The 21,483-nt window shown below is 41.5% G+C and overlaps 2 protein-coding genes across 2 annotated transcripts in view; both read right to left on the bottom strand.

Annotated features, from left to right (window-relative positions):
- The window catches only part of LOC6648184 (opioid-binding protein/cell adhesion molecule homolog), a 63,158-nt gene that overhangs the window by 34,934 nt on the left and 6,741 nt on the right, over positions 1–21,483 (bottom strand). Inside the window, exon 2 of the mRNA XM_002069576.4 lies at positions 10,822–11,546. Within this exon, the coding sequence (XP_002069612.3) occupies positions 10,822–10,981 (160 nt within the window). The 5' untranslated portion in view covers positions 10,982–11,546. The remainder of the gene's footprint in view (positions 1–10,821; positions 11,547–21,483) is intronic.
- Positions 816–2,013, bottom strand: LOC6648185 (elongation of very long chain fatty acids protein F). The gene is made up of 2 exons (XM_002069577.4): positions 1,496–2,013; positions 816–1,439 (listed from the first exon to the last, which is right to left on the bottom strand). Exons 1-2 carry the CDS (start codon positions 1,892–1,894, stop codon positions 960–962), a joined length of 879 nt encoding a protein of 292 aa, XP_002069613.1. The 5' UTR covers positions 1,895–2,013; the 3' UTR covers positions 816–959.

The following is a 21,483-nucleotide window of genomic DNA, read 5'->3' as shown; positions in this document are numbered from 1 at the left end:
TCTAGCTGCCACATATTCGTATTTAAAATGGCCAACCGCCGAATGTGGGCGAATTGTTTGCCCCAAATTTATCCAGTGCTTTCAGAGCTAATAAGCTTCATTCGACTTGTTGGCTCTCGCCTGACTACCCTATAACTTTTATGTGTCCTTGGGCTCTGTCGTCAACTTCGTTTTCGGAATTTACATAACTGGAAAAATATTGTGCAAGATCCTAAACGAGAAGCACAAAAACAAAAACCAAAAAAGGGAAAGTAAAAACGTTGCCCTGCGGCTTAACTTTCTGCGGCTTTCAAACGTTTGCCAGTCAGTCTGTTTTCTTTATATTTTTTCTTCCCATTTAACTTTTTTTTTTTTTAGACATTTTTCTCCCCTTTTTTTCTGGGAAAAGGCAAAAACACATGTAAAACTTGTGCAAAAAAGTCGGTGAAAAAAAAAAAATTAAATAGGCACTGCGTGAGGCTGCCTGCTAGGCGAATGTGTTTAACATGGGGAGGTAATGTTTACTTTCTTGGGGGTTTTCTTTTTGGGTTCTTTTGGGATACGAGGGGTGCCAACAAAAACAACAACACTGGGCAGAGAGTTAAAAGGTAGCTCAGGGCAACATACACAACACATGTCGCCGCCAATGGTCATAAATAGGACGATTGCCATACACACACGTGTTAGCAATTCCATTTCGATCTTTCACTTAAAGTGTGTCTCGAGGTAAGACTAAAAAGTTCATAACTTTATTACACAGAAAATCGGAAATTCACTTTTGGCAAATTGTAATTGATTAGACAACATTGTATTAGGGGCAAGAGTGTGCGTAGGGATGAGTGTAAACTGAATATTTATTAAGCAATTGATTGGAAAAATTTACATAAGCTTAAAGTTGTAAATATGCAAATGACAGCGTACAATGAACTTGAACCTTAATATAATAAATGCCAGTCCACTGGCCCGGAACTGGCTGGCGTTCAACTGAGCTTTAACTCGGACTTTGTTGTGTCTTTAGTTGCTGTTGCTGTTGTTGTTATTGTTGATGGTTGCTTCAGCTGACGCGATTTGCGTATATAGGTTTTGTAATAGAAGTCAAAGAACATGGCAAACATAAAGATATTCTGCGTGAATCCCGTAAAGGCTATGAAAATGGGAAACTGGCAGGGATTGTGCACAATCACCATGAGAAAGTGGCATGTAAGGTAACCAAATTGGATCAACTGCATCTGAGTGATGCGCTGTTTCCACCACAAAATATTCTTGGCCGCACCCTGCGATGAGGCAAAGTAGTAAGCGTACATAACACTATGCACCAGCAGATTGATAACACCAAGCATGGTGCAATGTGAGCCGCCGAGGAAGTTCATGAATATCGAGACGCCAAAGACCATGCCAGCATGATGATATACATGGAGGAAACTTATCTGTGAGTTCTTTTTGCGCAACACAATAAACACCTGAAAGAAGAAGGCGAATTAGATGGATATTCGTTGCCACCTCGAAACCAACTGACCGTATCGAGCATATCCAAGTATTTCAACATATAATATCCATATGAGGCATAGAGAGCCTTCATCATCTGTGGCGAGGCATTGTTATGATCCACTGGCTGACAGGTGAAACTGAATTCTGGCGACAGATATGTATTGATCAGACCATAGATGAACAATGATGAATTGGCCACCACTTGAACCACATTGTACACCTGCATAACGAATTTCAGTTCAAACGGCTGGCGATGTTCCATCCATTTGGGCCCATAGTGAAGTACAAAAGCCAAATAGACGGCAATTATGGCCATTACTGTCCATAGATTCGAAAGCAGGGGCAAGTGGGCCACACGAGGATCTGAATGTTCCAGATAAAGATCCCGCAAGAGGCAACACAAATAGGCAATCAAATTGTGCCGCATCGCGATCAGTTCGTATATATATCTCTCTCTCTCTCTCTCTCTGTGTCTCCCTTTCCCTCGCTCTCTGTGCTAATACTTCGCAAGCAATCACAACGATTCGCACCGCACAACAGTCTTTCGTTTTCTGAAAGGCCGCAGAGCCCATTCGATTTGAAATGGTTGTCGCAACGAGTAAATTCATTGGCACTATGTTAATGACCTCCAAATCAGAAGCATGAGCTAAGCCTAATTAACCCAAGACTGTTGCATTGCTATGGCCAGACATTCAACTTAAACTAATGGAAATTGCGGGGAATTTCGTCAGAAGTTTATCAACCCAGAGGGTATCGATAAAGCATCGTTTGTCCATTATGCAACATTGTAAATGCACATGCAAAAAAGTTTCTTACAAAACTTATGGCATATTACAAGTTGCCGCAAAAGTTGAAAGATGTTGCACATAGCTCTTGATGCAGCGTGCGAAAAATGATGTTCCAATTGTTGATGTTGCTGGGTGACATCAGTTTGATCCAATTTCGGTATTAATTCTCTACATATATCCCACAGATACATATGTGTGTATGTGTTAATGGTGGCAATTCACAGAGTATTTAAGTACATGGCTATGTACGTACTTATTATGTATATGCCAATAAATTTGGCACATAGAGCTGCCAATATAAGCGCTTAATGGCAGGAGCCAACTATTTTGAAATTAAGCCAAGAGTGCGCCAGCTGCAGCCGGTGACCCACTGAGCGGGCCATGCTTGATAAATTCGCCAAGTATCTTACTCTCTCTCTCTCTCTCTTTTCCTCTACAATGGCCGTAAATAGCCGCAGGCATTGGACAAATGGCTCTTAAAAACAACAACAACAATAAGTTTTAAGGAGCAGCAACAGCAGCAGAAGCAGCCAACTCGACTAAGTGCACAACGAAATAGGCAAGTGTTTTACGAGCAGAACCAGGATGAAGATGGGACTGAGGATGCGACGGGGACGGGGACGGGTAAGGGGTTGGATGGGGCAGTCAAATTGGAACAGGTGCAATTTGTTTGCGCAACGTGCAAAGTTGGCAACCATTTTGTGGTCGAGAGTTTGCAATTTAAAGGGCATCCAAGTTTATTTATATATACGAAAATTTATAGCTGCATTTGCACGCCTCGAGAATCAATCAATGGCCAAGTGCATGGCATCATGATGATCGTGATGATGATGAGGATGATGATGATGAAAGTGGCCACCACTTGCACTTCCCTTCAAGAGTTGCAGCTGTAATCATTACGATAAACAACAAGGACAACAACAACAACAATTGCTGAGCAGTCAGTGGCAAAAGTTTGTTTTTGTTTGTGGTAGATGGGATAGGACTTAGTTAAGTGAAGGCCATTACTTTCACTTGAGCCCTTAAGTCGCAATTGATGCGTTTGTTCTTACCCACACTCTCACGCGCAGAGACGCATTCACATAGACATACACATACACGTACACATATGTATGTCCTTGGGGCTTTGTATGACCTTGTTGGACTAGGTGGTTTTCTTTTTGGGGTGGGGGGCAGCGCCAAAACAATCATTTGCATGTCCTTTCCCCTGATCGACCGACCGACCGTCCGTTGGCCCACTTCTCTTCATGGACAATAAAATGGACGGCAGCTCATTTGCACAAATAAGCCATAACCGCATGGCGGTCGATGGCGGCCATTTTCGGTGAGAAAAAAGAGCGAGCAAATGGGAATGAACACGAGAATGTTGACCGGGGACGAGGACGGGAACAATGGGAAAGAAGAGGCGTGCGTCTCTGTCCGTGTAAGTGCTGTTGCAATAACGGTAATGGCCACGGTAACGACAACGGCAAACAACAACGAAAATAATAATGATAATCATTTCGCCGCGTCGCTCTGCGGAAGTATGCAAATATATATGACGGTCGCTGAACGACGACTCCAAAGACGATGTCGATGTCGATGTCGATGTCGGCAAGGACAAGGCAATTCGGTTATACAAGGACAAGGCATACGGATAAGGATGCGGATGCGGATACGGATACGAAGGTGAAGGCAACGACAGCGGCGGATGCGGCCAGGTGCCTACCGACAAGGACCTGGACTTTAACAGGTCGCCAAGCAAAATTAAAAGCGCCGCGAATGAAGCGTTAATGAAGGTGATACACGCGGAGTAAGTAAACAGTTGGGGCGACAGCATAAATATAATGCTGGCTGGCTGACTGGCTGGATACCAGCTACCTGCTTCATTTTTAAGGCTCCTCCTCTCCAATCTCCTTCTCTTTCTCTTTGTCGCTTTGGCTACAAAAATAAAATGAGAATGAAAATAATAATCTCTTTCGACAGGAAATGAAGGGAAATTCAACAGGAAACTTTTGTGACGTGCCGCAAACAGTCCGTGCAAACACTCTCTCTGAGAGTGTCAGCGTGTGTGTGTGTATATATATTTGTGTTTGTAGTTAAAGTAAAAGGTCCAGAATACACACACACACACATCAAAGAACCAACTCAAACACACTTCAACTCATTCACATAGGTGTGAAACGACGGCTGTGCAAATTATAGTCATTTAGCCAGGGTCTCCCTCTCCCCTTCCTTTCTACCACACAATATAATATTTAAAAATGTTGGGCGAAAAATGCAGTTGGATAAAAATAGTGAGTTGAAAGTTTATTTATAGACTGTGAATATACCCTTTAAGCGGCAGTCAATTAAGATCAGGATGGAGCCAAATGGTTGCAGGGTATTAAAGTGTGCAGAACTATTCACATTGGTTTGATTTTTGTTTTTTTTTTTTGAATGGGGGACAACAACATTGTTTCTTGGCACGCACGACAGTTTCCACAGCTGTTAACCGAATTTAATGGCTTCATAGTTTTCTATTGCTTTACCAAGCAACCTGGAGCACCTGGCTCCACCCATCAGCCATCGCCCAAACTGCTCTTCAGTAGAGGCAATCAAACTTTATATGCACTCATTATGTGCGCCCAGTAATGCACAATTGAGGACTGTCATTAGCAACACTGCACAACGAATTCCTTTTTGGGTGGTAGAGTGCGAGGAGCTAGGAGCGAGGAGGGAGGAAGGGCACAATCTGTGCAACAAGAATATAATTATAGTTCGGATAGCAAAAGAATGGCAATGCCAAAAAAATAGAGTTTGAGTGCGGAATGGAGTGAAGTGGCTAGGCGATAATGACTTGATTTCCAGTTGGCAAAAGCAGGTAAATGCGTATTAATTATTATGATTATGGTGGCAATCGTTGAATATGCCATACATAGAGTACATACACAATTTCTACATATACATTCACATAATATATATACTAAAAGGCCATTTGGCACACAAAAGATGGGAAACATCGTCCATTCAGGCGGAATTTGGCAGAGTCGAAAAACTTCAAGGGTATTACACAAAATGCTGGCCCATGAGTTCTAAGCATATTTTGAATGCCAACTTGAGCGCCCTTTCTACATGCATCCCTCCCTTCCCTTCCCTCAGAGACCCTCTTTTTCCCTTTTGACATCATCTATGTGTGTTGGTGTGTATGTGTGTGTGTGTGTATGCGCCCGAAAGTCACTTTCAAAGTTCAAGTCAATGTCGCAAAATGTTAACGGCGCGTTAATAATGCGATTAGTGGATGTTACGGACCCCTCATAGTACCCCCCCCCACTCCATTCGCAGTGGCACAATGAAACAGCTTATGGCTGTGCCTTCTCCACATTCCCTTGGGTAGCACAAAAAACATATTTGAATGCGAACGAGCATTGGAAAATTGGCTTTAATTGGCAAAATTTTATGGCTTGAAACAAGCGCATGCGAATGGAAATATGCCGCAGAACATGAATTCGGTTTACACTCTACTAAACCCCCCCTTCCAAAAGTCGACCACCTACACCCCTCACTGTGTGTGTGCGTATTTGTGTGGGAGATACTAATTAATAAATTTTTGTTGCGGGCTTTTTGCCATTTCGTCTTGTGATTGAACGCAGAGAAAGAGCTCTCTTTGGTATAATTATCACTTGGCTATCATCGGGGGAGAATAACGTGTAAATTTCTATGCTAATATTTAAGGACTGATGGAATGGAGGAGGAGTCTATGGCTGCGGCTCGTAATCCCTGTTAACCGAAGCCTTCAATTACATTTAGTGGCACTGTCAGTACAAATCCCCAAGTAATAGGATATTTTCAATTTCCATTTGCTCGTTCGTATATTTTGCAATTCGTTTTCCCTCTCATCTGTTTTTTTTTTTTCAATTTTCTATTTTTTTTTTTTTGCTTTGCGTGTATTTGTTTTAAGTTATGCGCCGTTGGCTCTCGAGAGGAATCGTCCCCTTTTTTTTTGTGTCGTTGTACCAACTTGATTCCCTTCCGCTCTCCATGGCTCTTAGGTCCTTGTTGATTGTATGTATGTACATACATTGATACAAGCAATGCGAGACCTGGATCAGGGCAATATGAGAAATAGTCAAAGAGCAGCGTTGGCAAAAGTCGGGCCTAGTTTGAATATTGGCAGAGCAGACTAGTTGAGCTATAGATACAGAACATCATCAGCAAGGAAACTGAAGCTGGAGCAAGTGGGTCCTGGTCACGTAATTGAGATGTACATTACAACAACAATAACAACTAGGCGATAGGACCAGCAATCCTAGGCCTCCACTGTGTTTGTGTGTGTGTGTGTGTGTGTGTATACAGAAATATGACAAACAATCAAAACGAATTTGAAAAAACCGCAACACAAACCAACAAATGCGCCAGCTGAGCCAGAGATTTGTTTGCCCCAGCGCATAGAGAAAGGAGACAGGAGACACAACAGCAAAGAGATAGAGAGAGTGTGAGAGACAGAGAGTTAATGGAGATGGTAGAAATGGTCGGCGTGAAGTAGGAGAAACCGCTTTGTTGCTGTTGGTTGTTGCACGACGGCAGCGACGACAGCGACGACGATGACTACAGCGACTGATGGAAATTTATTGCTCGCTACATACCCAAAGGGATTCGCAAATATAATACTACAACCACAACGGCAACTGGGCAGATGGAGGCGCAGCAGCTGCACACACACACACGCACACCCACAAACACAAACTGTGTGCTCTTCAACATGTTTGCTGGGAGTATATGCTGGCACTATGTTGCTCCTACAGGGGGGGGGGGGCGGTAAAACAAAAACCTATGAAAAATTTCCCAAAAGCATCAGAAAAACATAAAAAATGCGGTTTTAGCCGCTGAGAGGAAATCTGTGAAAAGAAAAAAAAAAATATACACCCAACAAAAATCTCTGTGAGAGAAATATATGACAGACAGAAAACATGTGGACCCCCCCATCCAATCCACCCCAACACCCTCTACCACCCATCACATCCCTGATCCCTAAACTGAGCTGCAAGCACGCACTGTGCATATTTTGTTATGAAAATTTAAGTGAAATCACTAAAAATGCCAAACAAAACTGCCAACTATGCAAAAATGCTGGGTAAGATGATAGCGAGGGGTAGAGGGATAGGAAAATGTGAGTGGAAAGGGGGGAGAGCAAGGGATAGTTGCCCCTCCAGGCGGAAAACAGCTGTTGGTACAGTGTTTATTGTTGTTGTTGTTTTTGTTGTTATTGTTGTTTGCCTGCTGACTACAGCCTGGGCTTGGGATGCTGCTGCTCCTGCTGTTGATGCACTTTTATGAAAAATTGTTGTCAGTTTATAAAATGGAAGCTAGATGTAAGCTACTTCACATCCTTCAAGTGCATCACGTGCACCAGATATCCGCCCCCAAACCCCTCCCACAAAAACGCAGCCAGAGTCATGACAGGAAAGAGGTTGATCGGCAGAAAAAAAAGATGTGGCCGAGTAGTAGGAGGAGCAGGAACGGCAGTTGGGCAGAGCGAGCTCATGATTTTGGGAAAAATGGGTCAAACAATGTTGGAGGAAGCAATGCCAAAGTGAAGCGATTGCAGTTTATGGCTCGTGTTACTCAATAAACATTTGTCAAGTCAATGCAACAACTCCTTCCACCACGTCCAGATGCTCCACCTCAACAGTCCATCCAATGTGCCGCCAATTTGTTGCTATCAGTTGACCACCTCGACTTGGTACCATTTGGTGTTTCCTTTTTTTTTTTGTTTTTCCCTCTCCAGCTATTGTGCGTTTCGTTGTCAAATGTTACCTTTTATTTCCTTGTCCTTTTTTGCATTGACTACACCCACACACACGCACACACACTGAAGGAGAGATACATGACAGCTAACGGTAACGGGGGAAACGCAAAAATTTATGATCAGTGGCAAAAGCACATTCTCACCTTTGATATACCTTTACTGCTTTTCCACCTTTGGCCTCCATTCCGCCTTTGTCGAATGCTAGAACCCAGTTGGGGGAAAGGAACAAAGGTGCAAAGACGGGGGTAAGTGGGTAATGGCTGGAGTTGGCTGGGTTCCCACTTTTGGGGTTCTGTTTTATTGTACACGCCCTTTTTGCTACCATTGCTGTTGCTCTCGTACAGTCAATTCCATGCTCTAAAAATTTTTGCACTCAACACACTTTGAGCAACGACTTGCCAAATGCCCATTAACAAATAAACAAACGAAGGTAAAGAATATCGATTTCAAAACTCATACAAGTAATAGACTAAAGTTAGAGGTCTATTAAGTTTCACAAATATACGACCCCATGACTACAGGGTATATACCAGTGCGTAGGCTGCAAACAGAAACAGCATTCCTGGGACGGGTCCAAGTCCAGGTCCACCCAGCACCACGCGTCAATGGGTCTTTTATGCGCTTCGCAGTTGCTTTCCTTTTTTGCACATTCTTGTTTCTTGTTTTTTTTTTTTTTTTTTTTTGGCCCGGTGTGTTGTGTGTTTGCCACTCGGATTTTTGCGATAATGGAGACAAATGTTGTGCTCTTAAATTTATCGATTGGTTGGCAAAAGCTACCCAAAAAAAATAAAAAGAAAAATATTACCCGAAATGGTAGAATATTTGTTTGCATTGAAAAGTGAGAGAGTGAGAGAGAGTTCCAGTTTAAAGATTGGTAGTAGCTTTTTGTTATCATTTGAAGGCTTTAAGATGCTCCACCTGAACCTGGATTGCTGGAAATATATGTTTCTTGTTTTTTCGTGGCCTAATAAAAGAAAAGCAAAAGCCAAAAGCAAAAAGAAAGCAATGGCCAGGCCAACAATGAACTTTGTCTAGTAGTCTATGATAAACTTATTTTCGTATAATCCAACTAGCTTGGCTTCAGCAATTGAGTTGTGCATTTCTTTGGCATTTTTTGCTTTTGTTTTTGGAACATTTTTTTTTGTTAGATGAAGGTGGTTTGGGGAAGTAGTTTGGCAAACTTTTAAATTGAAAGTTCAAAGCATTTTGAACAGATGTTGCATAAGGCTTGGTCAAAGAGTTCGTTTTTTTTTTCGTTTTGGGGTGGAGGAAAACATTTTGTGGATAGTTTGAGCTCTTTAAAAACTTTGCAATCGATGCGGTCATAACGAGTTAATAAGTGTATGTTTTGGTTTTGAGCATGTGCAGCGGATTAGTTGGGAACAAAGCTCAGATTCATCTGACACTGTCCCTACCACTATCGCTGCTCTTACCAACAAAATGACCGCAGGCTGGGTGTTTCTTTTTCGCCTGCTTTTAAATAACGCAGGCGGATTTAACATTAAATACCACAACGTGCTCGAGGGCCACGGCGCCTGGATTTATGCAGCGTTACATTGGCATTAAAATAGCAGTACGGATTATGAGGGAACAAAGGAAGGAAGGGAGAGAGAGAGAGAATGTGAGTGAAATAGCAGAGTTCGTTTGCCATTTTTTTTTTCTCCTCTCGGTGTATTATGTAAAAACATAAATGCAACTTGCGTTGAGTGCTGCGGCAAACAACAACAATAACCCAACGCAAAAAAAACCAGAGGGCCGGGGCTAACTTCGACCGCGTCAAAGTTTGTATACCCTTGCAATTTTTTTCGTAACTCTTTCCTTACCTATAGCCATCAAAGTGGAATAACGTTTAAGCTAAAAAGGCTAATGTTTCCGAAAGAACGGCCTACATAGGAAATAACGAAGATATTGATCAAAGTCACTGTTTTCCACCGATCGTTCCTTTGGGAGCTATATGATATATATACCTGATCCTTATCAAATTTGGCACAGTCATTAACAGATATATTAAACTAACAAATGTTTAATTTGAAAGCAATCGCGTCAAAAGTAACGAAGTTATTGACAAAAGTCACTGTTTTCGAAAGATCGTTCCTATGGGAGCTACATGATATAGTCACCCGATCTTGATCAAATTTGGCATAGTCGTTTATATGTGTAATTAACTCACCAATATTAAATTTCACGACAATAGCTCAGAAAATAACGAAGTTATTAAGAAAAGTCACTGTTCGTGACTTTGCCATTTGTATGGGAGCTATATGATATAGTGATCCGATCCGGCTGAATCCGAGATATACAACGCCTGCAGTATATACAAGCCTACATGCAAAATTTCAGCTCTGTAGCTCCAACGGTCGAGGAGGAGTTTGCGTTGATCCAGACGGACGGACGGACGGACGGACGGACGGACGGACGGACATGGCTATTTGAACTCGTCTCGTCGTGCTGATCAAGAATATATATACTTTATATGCTCGGAAATGCTTCCTTCTATGCGTTGCACACTTTTGACCAAAATTAATATACCCTTTTTGCAAGGGTATAAAAAAAGAGGAAAAGAAAACGAATAAACGCAGAGAGCAAAAAAAAAAAAAAGGAAAAAAAAGAAAGCAAAGTGAAAAATAAAATAAGAATAAAATGAACGTTAACGGTGAAACGATGTAGAAATAAATATGAGAGGAATACACGTAAAATGCATATACTCTCCCTCCATTCCCCTTGTGGGAGGCGCCCCAAATGGGCGTGGAAGTTGAATAAAATTGTGACTACAAAATGCAACAACGGCGGATCACTTACCTCCTCTATTCGAAATGGCCGCCTCCGCTTGGGCTCCGGTTTGCACTTGCAGCAGACACACCAGGCTAATTACAATCAGAATGGGCCAATTCATTTTCACTGTTGCACGCTTGGCGTCCGCGCCGTGACGTATGCTACATGAAATTATTTTCATTTTCATTGTTTTGCCTCCGCCTGCACGTCGTCGCAGGTCGACCCTCAATATGCGCGTGGTTTTGTTATTAAATTTCAGTTGTGTAATTAATATAGTGTACTTTGCGTTCTCCTACTCCTCTACCCTTGCTTTCTCCGGTGTTTTCTAGTCTATTCTGTTGGCAACTCCTCCTCCTTTTGCGTTGCTTGCTTGCTGTTTGCTGGTTGCTTGCGGGTTGTTCGTTTTAAGTTTTCATTTGGTTAAGCGCCAACATACTTTGCATATTCGCTCTTTGTGTAATTTACAGTTTATTTTAGTTTCAAATATTTTCAACTGCTTCTGCTGTTTCTAATTAGAAATTAAGCGTCATGCCGCAAGCATTTTTTTTTTACTCTTTTCCTCTCGTTTTTTTTTTTTGCAGTTTTATCTTTTGTTCTGTTTTATGTAATCTATTTTGGTTGCTATGTGATGTGAAATATTTTCTAATTAATTTTTATTGTGTGGCTTTTTAACTGGGTGTGTGTTTGTGTCTTGGCTGCACATTAATTAGTTTGTCATCATTTCGCGGAAAAGTTCCAAGTCCTTTGGTTTTCTATAGAGAAAAAAGAAAGAAAAAATACTAGTTAATATATTGTATTAGCTTTTGTTAGAACTTTAAGCTTTTGCTTTTACTTTGCCATAAATCTGCACTCATATGTGCAGTCTGTCTTTAGCCTCAAACTCTCAAGTGCCAGTGGTTTCGAGTTTGTTGTTGTTGTTGTTGTAGGTAGTCAAAGCCAAAACATTAAAGCATTCACATACATGGGAGCCACTCAGAGTGCACTCCATAAACTCGCCAGTGCGAGGCACCAAAAAATTCGTCTGCAGAACTTCACTGACATGCAAAATTACCCCACAAAGTGCAATTAGCACACAAGTTAAATTATAAAAGTTCTGTTTTTAACCATTTCCCCAAAGCTTCACCCACACACACACACACACACACACACGCATTACCACACTTGTAGTGGGGCAAGTTTGAACTGTATTGGGCAGACTTGTAGAAGGCTAAGTGGTAGAGAGAGAGTAAACAACACTTCAAGTCCAAAGCCAAATAGCAAATTGTTCCTTCTCAAATTCTCCATTCTCTAAATACTCTATCTCACTCTGTCTTTTTCTCTCTCTCTCTCTCTCTCTTTGTGTATCTTTCTCTTTGGGCTCCTTTTTCCATTTTTAATGACAAAGTTTTGCATAATTTCATGAGTTTGCCGTTTTGTGTTCTGAGTTTGTGTGAGTTAAGCCAAAGAAAAATCAGCAAACAGAAAAGTTCCAATTATTTCATTATCACTTCCCATGCAGGACAAACATGGCCAGAACCAAACAAAAAAAAGAAAAAAATGGTTTAAAGCTTTGCGAACGAAACGAAACAGTTGGCCAGGGACAAAAGGGGAGAAAGTGTTCAGTCGCGAGCTCATGAAAAAATAAAGTTATAAATTTAGATTAACCCATGCAATGTCTGTGGCTGGGCAGGCACTTCCGCTCTTCCGCTCTTCGGAGGCAGAAGGCATACTTTCACTCGTTTGGTTTTGGCCATTGGGATGCTGGGCAAAAGCCCATTAAAAGTCACAAAATGGAATAACCGAACACGAGAGAGAATGAGAAAGAAAGTTAAGGGGAAAGGTTGGGTGGAGAGATAGACACTGTGCTTGGCCGTAATTATCTATCGTTTTCATTATTACCATGGGCTTGCTGGCAGCGCCAGGAGGTCGAGTATATGCTACGTGCGGCGCTTATGTGCGGCTCATGTCCTGGAGGAGCAATAAAATATTTGTATCTATTTTGTTGGAGGGGTCGTGGGATCGAGTCGTCGTCGTCGTCGTCGTGTAGGTGCCGCTGCTTTTCCCTTACAAATCTGAGCTGGGCATGTAATTACTCAAAAAGTTGCTGCCTCACCATCTAGCAGGCAAGATATCCAATAGACTGGATACATAGACACTGTCGAAACAGAAAGGCAAGAGGCAGGGAGGCAAAAGTATAATGTCTATACTAAAAGTAGCTGGCGGTTATTTAAAGTGAGTACTTAAATTCTTGAGAAAATTTGCATTAGATAGAGATTAATTTTTTTTTTATTTTTTTTGTCTTCCAGCTACTTATTATGGCTTGATTTTGAGAGCAAGGTATTTGGTTTCTCTTAGTGTATAAAGTGAGTTTTATGCTCGAATGGCAGCAAAAGGCTTTTATCATGTAGGCGGTAAACAGCCGTAAATAAACAAGGCAGCACATAAAAAGGCAACAAAAGGCGCATCAGAAGTAGAATCAGCAGCAGCAGCAGAAGCAGAAGCAGGAACAGCAGCGGTAGCAGGAACAGGACACAGGACCAGGTTGTCATCGCCTAACGCCTGGGCAGAGCATTAGCTCAGAGTCTTCGTTGTTGGGCCAAGGTTATCAGTTTTATGAGCTTTGGGGCCCATACAGATTCCTTCTTCTTGTTGTGTGTATGTGTGTGTGTGTACGGGTGTGGGTGTGAGTACCACATGCTGTGTGCTTTTCCCCGTTATTTATGACACGGCATCGCATGGCGGCAACAAATAGCTGGTCAAAGAGCTCTGGCTAAATGTTTTAGCATTTTATCGCAGCTCTTGTTGTGGTTAGTCCGGCGGGTTGGATGGCTCAGGGGGTTGGAGTGTTGGTCGCCTGGCTGCCGTCATAAAAGTTTAATACTCTAATAAAGCGGATTTAATTATTTAAAAAAGAGCATTTGATGTGTCCGGAGTACAGCAAGGTTTTTAATTTTTACGCGCTCCATTTCCACAGCCGCAGCGCATCAGAAAACTTAAGGCGACTCTCGACTCTTCGCGCCTTTTGCACGACTTTGCGTCTAAATTGCACTTTGCGGTACAATTTCAAGCTACAAGTTTGCCGCGCAAGTCGTAATTAGTTTTTGCTGGTTTGCTGTGAAACTGATTTTCACTCCGAGAGGCCAAGAGATAGAGATGGCGACAGAGAGAGACGAGGAGGTGGAATAGTAAAACAAAAAAGTCCTGTCTTTTGTCAGTTTTGCGCTGTGGTCGACTGGCGAAACTTTAAAATGGGTTAATTGCATTGTAAACTAAGCAAACAAATGGCAAACAAGTGCCACAACAGAGACGACTGCTGCAGATTCGATACGAACATTGGCTTATTTATAATTCCATGTCTCCATACTGTCCACAAAGATTCCCATCCCTCTTCACTGGTTACCACTTGACAACCGACAAGTGCATCATTAAAATTAAGAAAACGACTCAAGCGTCGAATGAGAGATGGGAGTGAGAGAGTTTCGAAGATGTCGCAGAACTCATTTCATGCGTGCCCTCTGAGGCATGTAATCAAAGCAGAAGCAACATATTTCTAATACACAGAAACCCACTCGAAAATGCTAGCCAACAAGCCAAGTCTTGGCATCTTTTAACCCTTTGTGATACACACACACACATGTATAGAGAGGGAGACACACACTCATGTGTGTGTTCTGCAAAATTATCAACTGGAGGCCACTGGCTTAGCCAGTCTCTAGAATATTTTGTGAAATTGCAATGCCGCGGCAACGTTGGCTAAAGGAAGGAGTAGAAAAGATGTCCTGCCAGTGCGCCACATTGTCATTGGAATGATTAACAAGCGGCACAATGTTGCCTGACAGTCAGCCAGCATCCAAGCCTGGTCCCGTAAAAGGCAACAAAAAAAAAAAAAAGAACTGTTTCTAGAAAACTCTTCAGCCACACAAAGTTCAAGCTGAACACTTGGCACTGCCACAAACGAATTGACACGGCAACAATGTGGCGCACACACACACACACACAGTTCGCTTAGCTTATAATCAAAAGAGATAGATAGAGAGAGAGAGAGAATGGATAGAAAAAAAAAACTAGGGAGAAAAAGGAGATCCTACCCGCTCGATAAAAGATTATTAAAATTTTCCAAACGAATGGCAAAAGTTCGCTGCAGCAGTTTGTCAAAGGTTCAAAAGGTTATCTGCCACTGCAAAGGCAGACACACACTCACACACACACATATAAAAAATACGCATACGCCGTGTGTTCATGTGTGTGTGTGTCTACAAAGTTGACAGACAATCTCTTCCAAGCAGAAGTCAAGCAGCCAGCAAACACTCGACCCGAAACTTTAAGTCTCTCTAGACGCTTAAATTCTGGAAAACTCAAGTTTATGGATTTTCATTTGGAATGAATAAACGGGAATCCCTAGCCCAGTTTGAAGTTTGCCCTGTTGCAAGTGCCATAAATGCATGAAATATGAATATAATTTTCTAGTATATATTAGAAAACATTTTGACGTTTGCTTTAACATGCAGCCAACCAACCTGTAGTAGGAGTAGTAATAGAAGGAAGGCAGCTATCCAACGAACCAGGAATCCAGCTTGGGCTCTTGATACTTTACATTTTTGCTGAAGCAAACATAATTCGTCTATTATGCAGTGTACCAGCCTATATATCTACATATGCACACACATACATACATACATATGTACGTCTACCCACTCCATGCAAATATGTATGCATGTATGCATATAGATGCATCTGCTCAGAGTTCATAGATCCTGGCTGCATTCACTTGGCAATTACTGCTTTATTTATTATGCCGAAATGGATTATCCCTTTTAGTGCCCTGGGATGCAATTTCTGCTTGTGCTGCTATTTTGTGCCGTCAACAATTTTTCTTTCCTTCCCTATTTAGGGAATTTTCCCAAAGCACTTGCCTGTTGTGTTGCCTGCCTGGCTCCTATACACTCTTCACATCTGCACCCCTCTCACTCACCTCTCTTGAGCTTTCTCTATGAATTCCTGCCTTGTTTAGCTGTTTGTTGTCAACATTGCCCTTGTGGGGTAGAGGCCTCATCCTCATCATCATCATCATCATCGAGTGAACGCGGCGGCAAGTGGAAATTTGCATGCTGCTGCGGAAGGATACCATGGCCAGGCCTATGGCGGATGCAGACACATACATTCATATAACGTGAATATATGTATATTAATATGTGTAGGCGAGCGGTTGCATCAATGTATCCAATTTAGGAAAAACAACACTGTAAAATGGCTTAAAAGACTAGACAATAAACTGGCATGGAGTCCTCGCCATTCATAATTTCTTTTTGAAAAGTTCAACTCCATTATTATTTACTTTTTGTTCAAAAGATTTACAAGAATGTAATTGCAACAGGATTCGCATCATTACACAAAGAGAAAGAAATCGATTTAAAGCCGAAAAACTTATTCCAGACAATGACTTTAAGTATTCTGCTGCTTCATGGCAACAAATGCAATCGATATGCATATCGGATGAATAATTGAATTTTCATAAATTTAGGCAGTCATTTTTAGATATTTCCCAAAGGCAATTTCATTTGCAATGGAAATTTGAAACCATAAAATTTGATTTCTTGATCTATTATTAGCCTTGTCTACAAATGGAAAACTTGTGTTTACTTCATTCTGAGATTAAGTTTTTGTAGTTGAAGAATTTTCTTGATTATTTTTAGCTTATTTCTGCGTTGGTCATGTACCAAGCTCAATAAATTGAGATGGAATTGGTTTAGGCTTAAATTGGCTGAAATTTAATATGTAGAATTTATTTTAAATTGAATATAATTCAATAGACATATAGAATGGGGCAAATTTTTGCAGTTCAAATGGCCATTTGTTTGACTTTGTTTCGGCCAACGTTGACCTCAGCGACATTTGTAACAAAAATTCAATGCACACAAAATTCATAAATCAAATCAATAAAATGACAGCATGAAAAATTGCCACAAAAAAAAAGGAGAAGAAGAACAGGAATATAGAAAAATGACAAAATGGAATTCAAAACCGCAGGCCAAACTATTATAACCCAAAAAATTCAAAACTTTGAACAACAAACAAACAAAAAATGATTGCAATTTTCAGAGGCTGGCATACAAAATAAAATGGAACAACATCTCAGGCCCATTTAAATGCCAATCTGCTGTTAGAGAACAACACCAAGGCAATAATAATAATAGAACAATGGCACACATACATATGTAAATATATATGGACTATATATGAACGAAATGTAGAGTGCATGTTAACCTTTCGACACCTACAAATAAATAAATGTGCAAGTAAATATTGTAAACAGAGCAAACACACATTTATTCATGCAGACAGACAGACATATAGATAGAGAGACAGTAAAGAACAATGCAGAGCAAACAACAAACAGACATAACATGAAAATGGTTGTGCCCCGGCTAAGGCGAAGGCGGTAACAGCGGCAGTTGGCGGGGGTGGGTTGGGGGCGTGTCCATGCCAAACAACAATACAGGGCGTATGTGTAACAAATAAAATGTCGACTATGCCAGTAAAAGACAACGAGATTGAATGAAAATCCTCATATGACATAAAAAATAATGCGCAACACACGAAAAAAAAGAAAGAAAAAAAAGACAGACAGAACAGAAAAAGAAAACCCATGCTCATACAATAGAAATTGGGAAAAATAGCAAAACGAAAGGATTCCGTGGCATATTAGTTATATTTTCGTCTCCACTCTACGTGTGAGTAGTGTGTGTGTGTGTTTATGTGGGTGTGGGTATCAGTGTCAGTTGTCATTGCGTCAGCTGGCGGAATGGGACAGAGGACAAAGCCAAGCTAAAGGCAAATCCAAGTTGTAGCATGTGGAGGAGCAACAGAAGATGTGGAAACTCGAACCAGAGGCTTCCATTCAGCCATAACACAATGGCAATAATAATACGTTATTGGGAATATTGATTGCCTGTATTAGGCTTCGCCACCTCGAATGCTGAAAGTCGCATGACGGGCACGCATTGATAAATGCTTGTAAGCCAAAATGCCAGCACCATCACACACACAAAAGTGATCCTATAGAATGAACAGCAGATATTCAGGTAGCAGGAGCAGCAGGTGTTCTTTGTTTTACGCTCAAATGACTTTTGGATTTCGTGGCAAGGTATGGCATTAGTGGGGATCTGTTTGAGAACTACACATAGCAGGTTAACATGCAGGAGCAAACTGAAGTTGCCAAAAGGCAGACAGGTCGGCAGGTCGGCAAGTCGGCAGTCAGGCTGGCAAAAGCCTAGACGATGACACGCAATGATTCTGTCAACATACACTCACACAATCACAAAAGGCACAAAAGTGAAGCCAGACTGAGGGAGAAAGCTGCACACAGCTGTGATTAATAAACAAATTGAAAGACGCGACTCAATAAATCACTCCTCCTGCCAGCCTAAATCAATTATACTTGAGCACACAAAAAACATGGCCTTTAACAACAAACAAACACAGCAATACGTGTGTGTGTGTGTGTTCGTTTGTGTGGGTGAAGAAGCAGCAACAACAACAGTTTAATTTATTGATTACCATTAACAAACAGCATGTCAAGTAAGTGTCATTAGGATGTCAACGCATGTCCATGAAGACGACCCTCCTGACTGACTATTTGACTGGCTGGACACAGAGGGAGAGAGAGAGAGAGAGAGAGAGAGAGAGAGACAGTTACACGCTCTGACTGGGAGTAGGGATTGTGGACAGTCCAGTCAAGAGGCACTCCCTATTGCTCCCGCCCTCTAATACCGTTGGCATGCTCATTAATTTCAGTGACAGCCATTGGGTCCTGTGTGTGTCTGTGTGTGAACAAGCTCATTTCGTTTGCAATTTCCTGCAAAAAGGCGTTAAATACAAACATCTAGCTAGGTTAGTGACCGCAATCCGCCAGCTCGCCCGTCACATTTGACAACGTAAATTGACCAAGTCGCAGTCCGGAGTCGGCAGCGGCCACCTTTTGTCTGCGGTGACAGCTTGAGAGAAAACAAAAAGGAATACAACGAAGAAACAAAAAAAAAAGGAGCGAAAAAAGTACACAAAATACTGACAGTTTGACAAATTGTTTATGTAAATGGAAGTGCAAGTGGTCGAGAAAATATGGCCAAAGGAAAATTCATTCAAGCCAAAAGCTTAGGCATATTGGCTTAGCCACACTTTTTATTTCAATTTGCTCTCGCCCCCCTCCTCCTCCCATCCATGCCATTTGCCACTGCTCATTGAGTCTTCTCCCATACCTCCCCCCTCCCCCTTGTAGATACAAGTTTAAGCAAATATCTAATTTACTGTTTGTGCGCTTTAATTGTTTGTTATGCCCGAGGGGGACAGTCTCGGTGAATGGCTTTGTCGGTCCCTTTAAATGACAACGTCGACGGCCTTCACAAGGACACGACAAGAGATGGGTGGTGAAGGTGGTGGGTGGGTCCACTCCCAGGCAATTAAAAATTGCTGTCTTGAAATTTCAACAGTGCCTTATGCAAAGGCACAAGAAGAAGAAGAGGATGGAGAAGTCTAGCCTGCAGCAACTTATGTAGTCGGTTGATTCTCGTGCAGCTCCTCGCATGCTAAACAGAAACTTTGCTTTTTCCTTTTGCTGGGCAGGCAAACTTCCTGGGCGTCGTCGTCGTCGTCGTCTTCTTCGTCTTGGTTGTTGTTAGCCAGCTGCCATCTGGCTTTAGTTGGACACAAAACGCTTTGCCAGCTTTTCTTTTCTTGCTGGTTTTCATTTACTTTATGAATATGCGCCTATGTGTGCGTGTATGTATATAGTTTGTAGATATGTGTGTGTGTGTGATGGCACAAAAAGCTGTTGCTTGCTTTACTGCTTAGTTGCTCTAGCTGAATGCCTTTCCGCTGGCTACGTCGGCCTAAACCAAAAGTTTTCCTTTTGAAATTCTTTACTTACCCAACCATACATTGACTCGCTTTAGCCCCATTTCCAACCTCTTTCGCCTTGTCTTTGGCTTTCTCACCACATCTCTACCTCATTCCACATTTCTTTGTTGCCTTTGGGGAGGTCTTTTGTGTAGTTGGTTTTTTTTTTCTATCCCCCTTTTCCAAGCCGTTGCCTTACTTTAGTGTTATTAACTATAATTACCACATTAAACGCCAAAGTGTCTTAATATTCAATTATAAGTTTCTTTTTTTCGTTTCTTTTTCCATTTTACCGAATTCAGTTGGCCACTTTTGTGCGTGCCACACATACACAGACACTCACACACACACAGGCACTTTGTGGCAGGCTATTGGAAAAGTTTTGCCGATATTCCCGACTATCAGGCTCGGCTGTCCTTTGTGACCACCTTCACTTCCTTACTGCCGACCGATGACTCTAATGATGTCTGAGTGCTTACAAATTATTTCAGTGAAATGCGTTGAATGTTTATATTGCTTTTGATTTTGTTGGATAAAACTTTCGTATCGAAATGAATGTGAGTGCGAATCGATAAAATAAATTGTGTGAGTGTCAGTGAGTGAGGAGGCAGGAGGCATCCTTATTGCCTGGCCTGACTGTCAGTGACAATTAAACGCTACCGCAAAACTGGGCTAATGGAATTAACTGAACATCAAGAAGTCAGCATTGACAAGGTAAGATACACAAAGAGAGAGAGAGAGATACACACATTCGTACACCCACTCACACTCACACACTTCAATAAACTAATGAGCGTTGACAAAGTCAACGTTTGGCGTCGACAGAATTTTAATTAACGAATCGTAAAGCGCTAATTTTGCATATTAATAACTACTACGAGACACAACGGTACAATGAGACACAATACAAAACACTGACACACACATACATAGAGACTTCTTGCCACATGGAACGGACGGAATGGACGGAAAGTGCCATTGCCAGGAGTTGCCAGGAGTTGGCACTGGCACGCACACAGTGGCAATAAATAAACCAAGAGGAGCTAAAGAGTCGCTACCTAACTCATTCGCTCGCCATTTAAGTAGTTGAAATTAATTTGCCGTACATGGGAAAAGAGAGTAAAGCTGCCGTATATTTCCCCCTCTCGGAATGTTTCAGTTTTGAGCCTCACGTAGAGCAGACATAAAAGTCGCTTGCCAGCTAAATTATAATATCAATTATTTTGCAACATAAAACTCCCTCACATGAGTGGGAAAATGGGATTAAAAGTTAGTGAGTGAGGAGATGGAAATGGAGATGGAGATGAAGAGAAAGCTTCAGGTTCAGGCTTTCTGTTCCAGATAGGAGTAGGCTGTGTTGTGTTAATTATTTTGATATTTTGGTATGCAAATGGCAACAAGTAACTACGCAAACAAACAAAATGTTGGTTGTAATCATACGCCGACATGAACATCAAATCAACTTAACCTGCTAGGCCAACTAATTAGGCAAGAAAATTTGAAATCATAAACTATTGGTGGAGGGAGAAATTTATTTCAAAATTAAAGTCTAACAATAAGTTTGAGTTTTTAACCTATTTTACCTATCACAAACCTTTAAATAGAATTCCAATGAAATATGGCCAAAGTCCTCGAAGCACCTCATGTCAAATTTACTTGAATTCCTTTTTGCCATAACATAGAAAGAAAATGGGGAGGTGGGGAATATAAAGGGGAAAGTAAATGAAACATTCTTTGCGCTTCAACGCCTCGAAAGCTGGGAGGAAGGTCAGCTTCAAAAGTTTTCTCTATAAAAACTCATTAAATCAATTTCACACC

Source organism: Drosophila willistoni, chromosome 3R (genome assembly GCF_018902025.1).
Source record: "Drosophila willistoni isolate 14030-0811.24 chromosome 3R, UCI_dwil_1.1, whole genome shotgun sequence".
Taxonomy (NCBI): Eukaryota; Metazoa; Arthropoda; class Insecta; order Diptera; family Drosophilidae; genus Drosophila; species Drosophila willistoni.
This window is presented reverse-complemented; position numbering and strand designations above follow the sequence as displayed.

Bases quoted from the DNA above. Each gene is read 5' to 3' on its own strand.
- LOC6648185 (XM_002069577.4), bottom strand. From the start codon at position 1,894: ATGCGGCACAATTTGATTGCCTATTTGTGTTGCCTCTTGCGGGATCTT. The intron at 1,440-1,495 runs GTCAGTTGGTTT...TTCTTCTTTCAG, and splicing joins ACTTGGATATGCTCGATACG to GTGTTTATTGTGTTGCGCAA.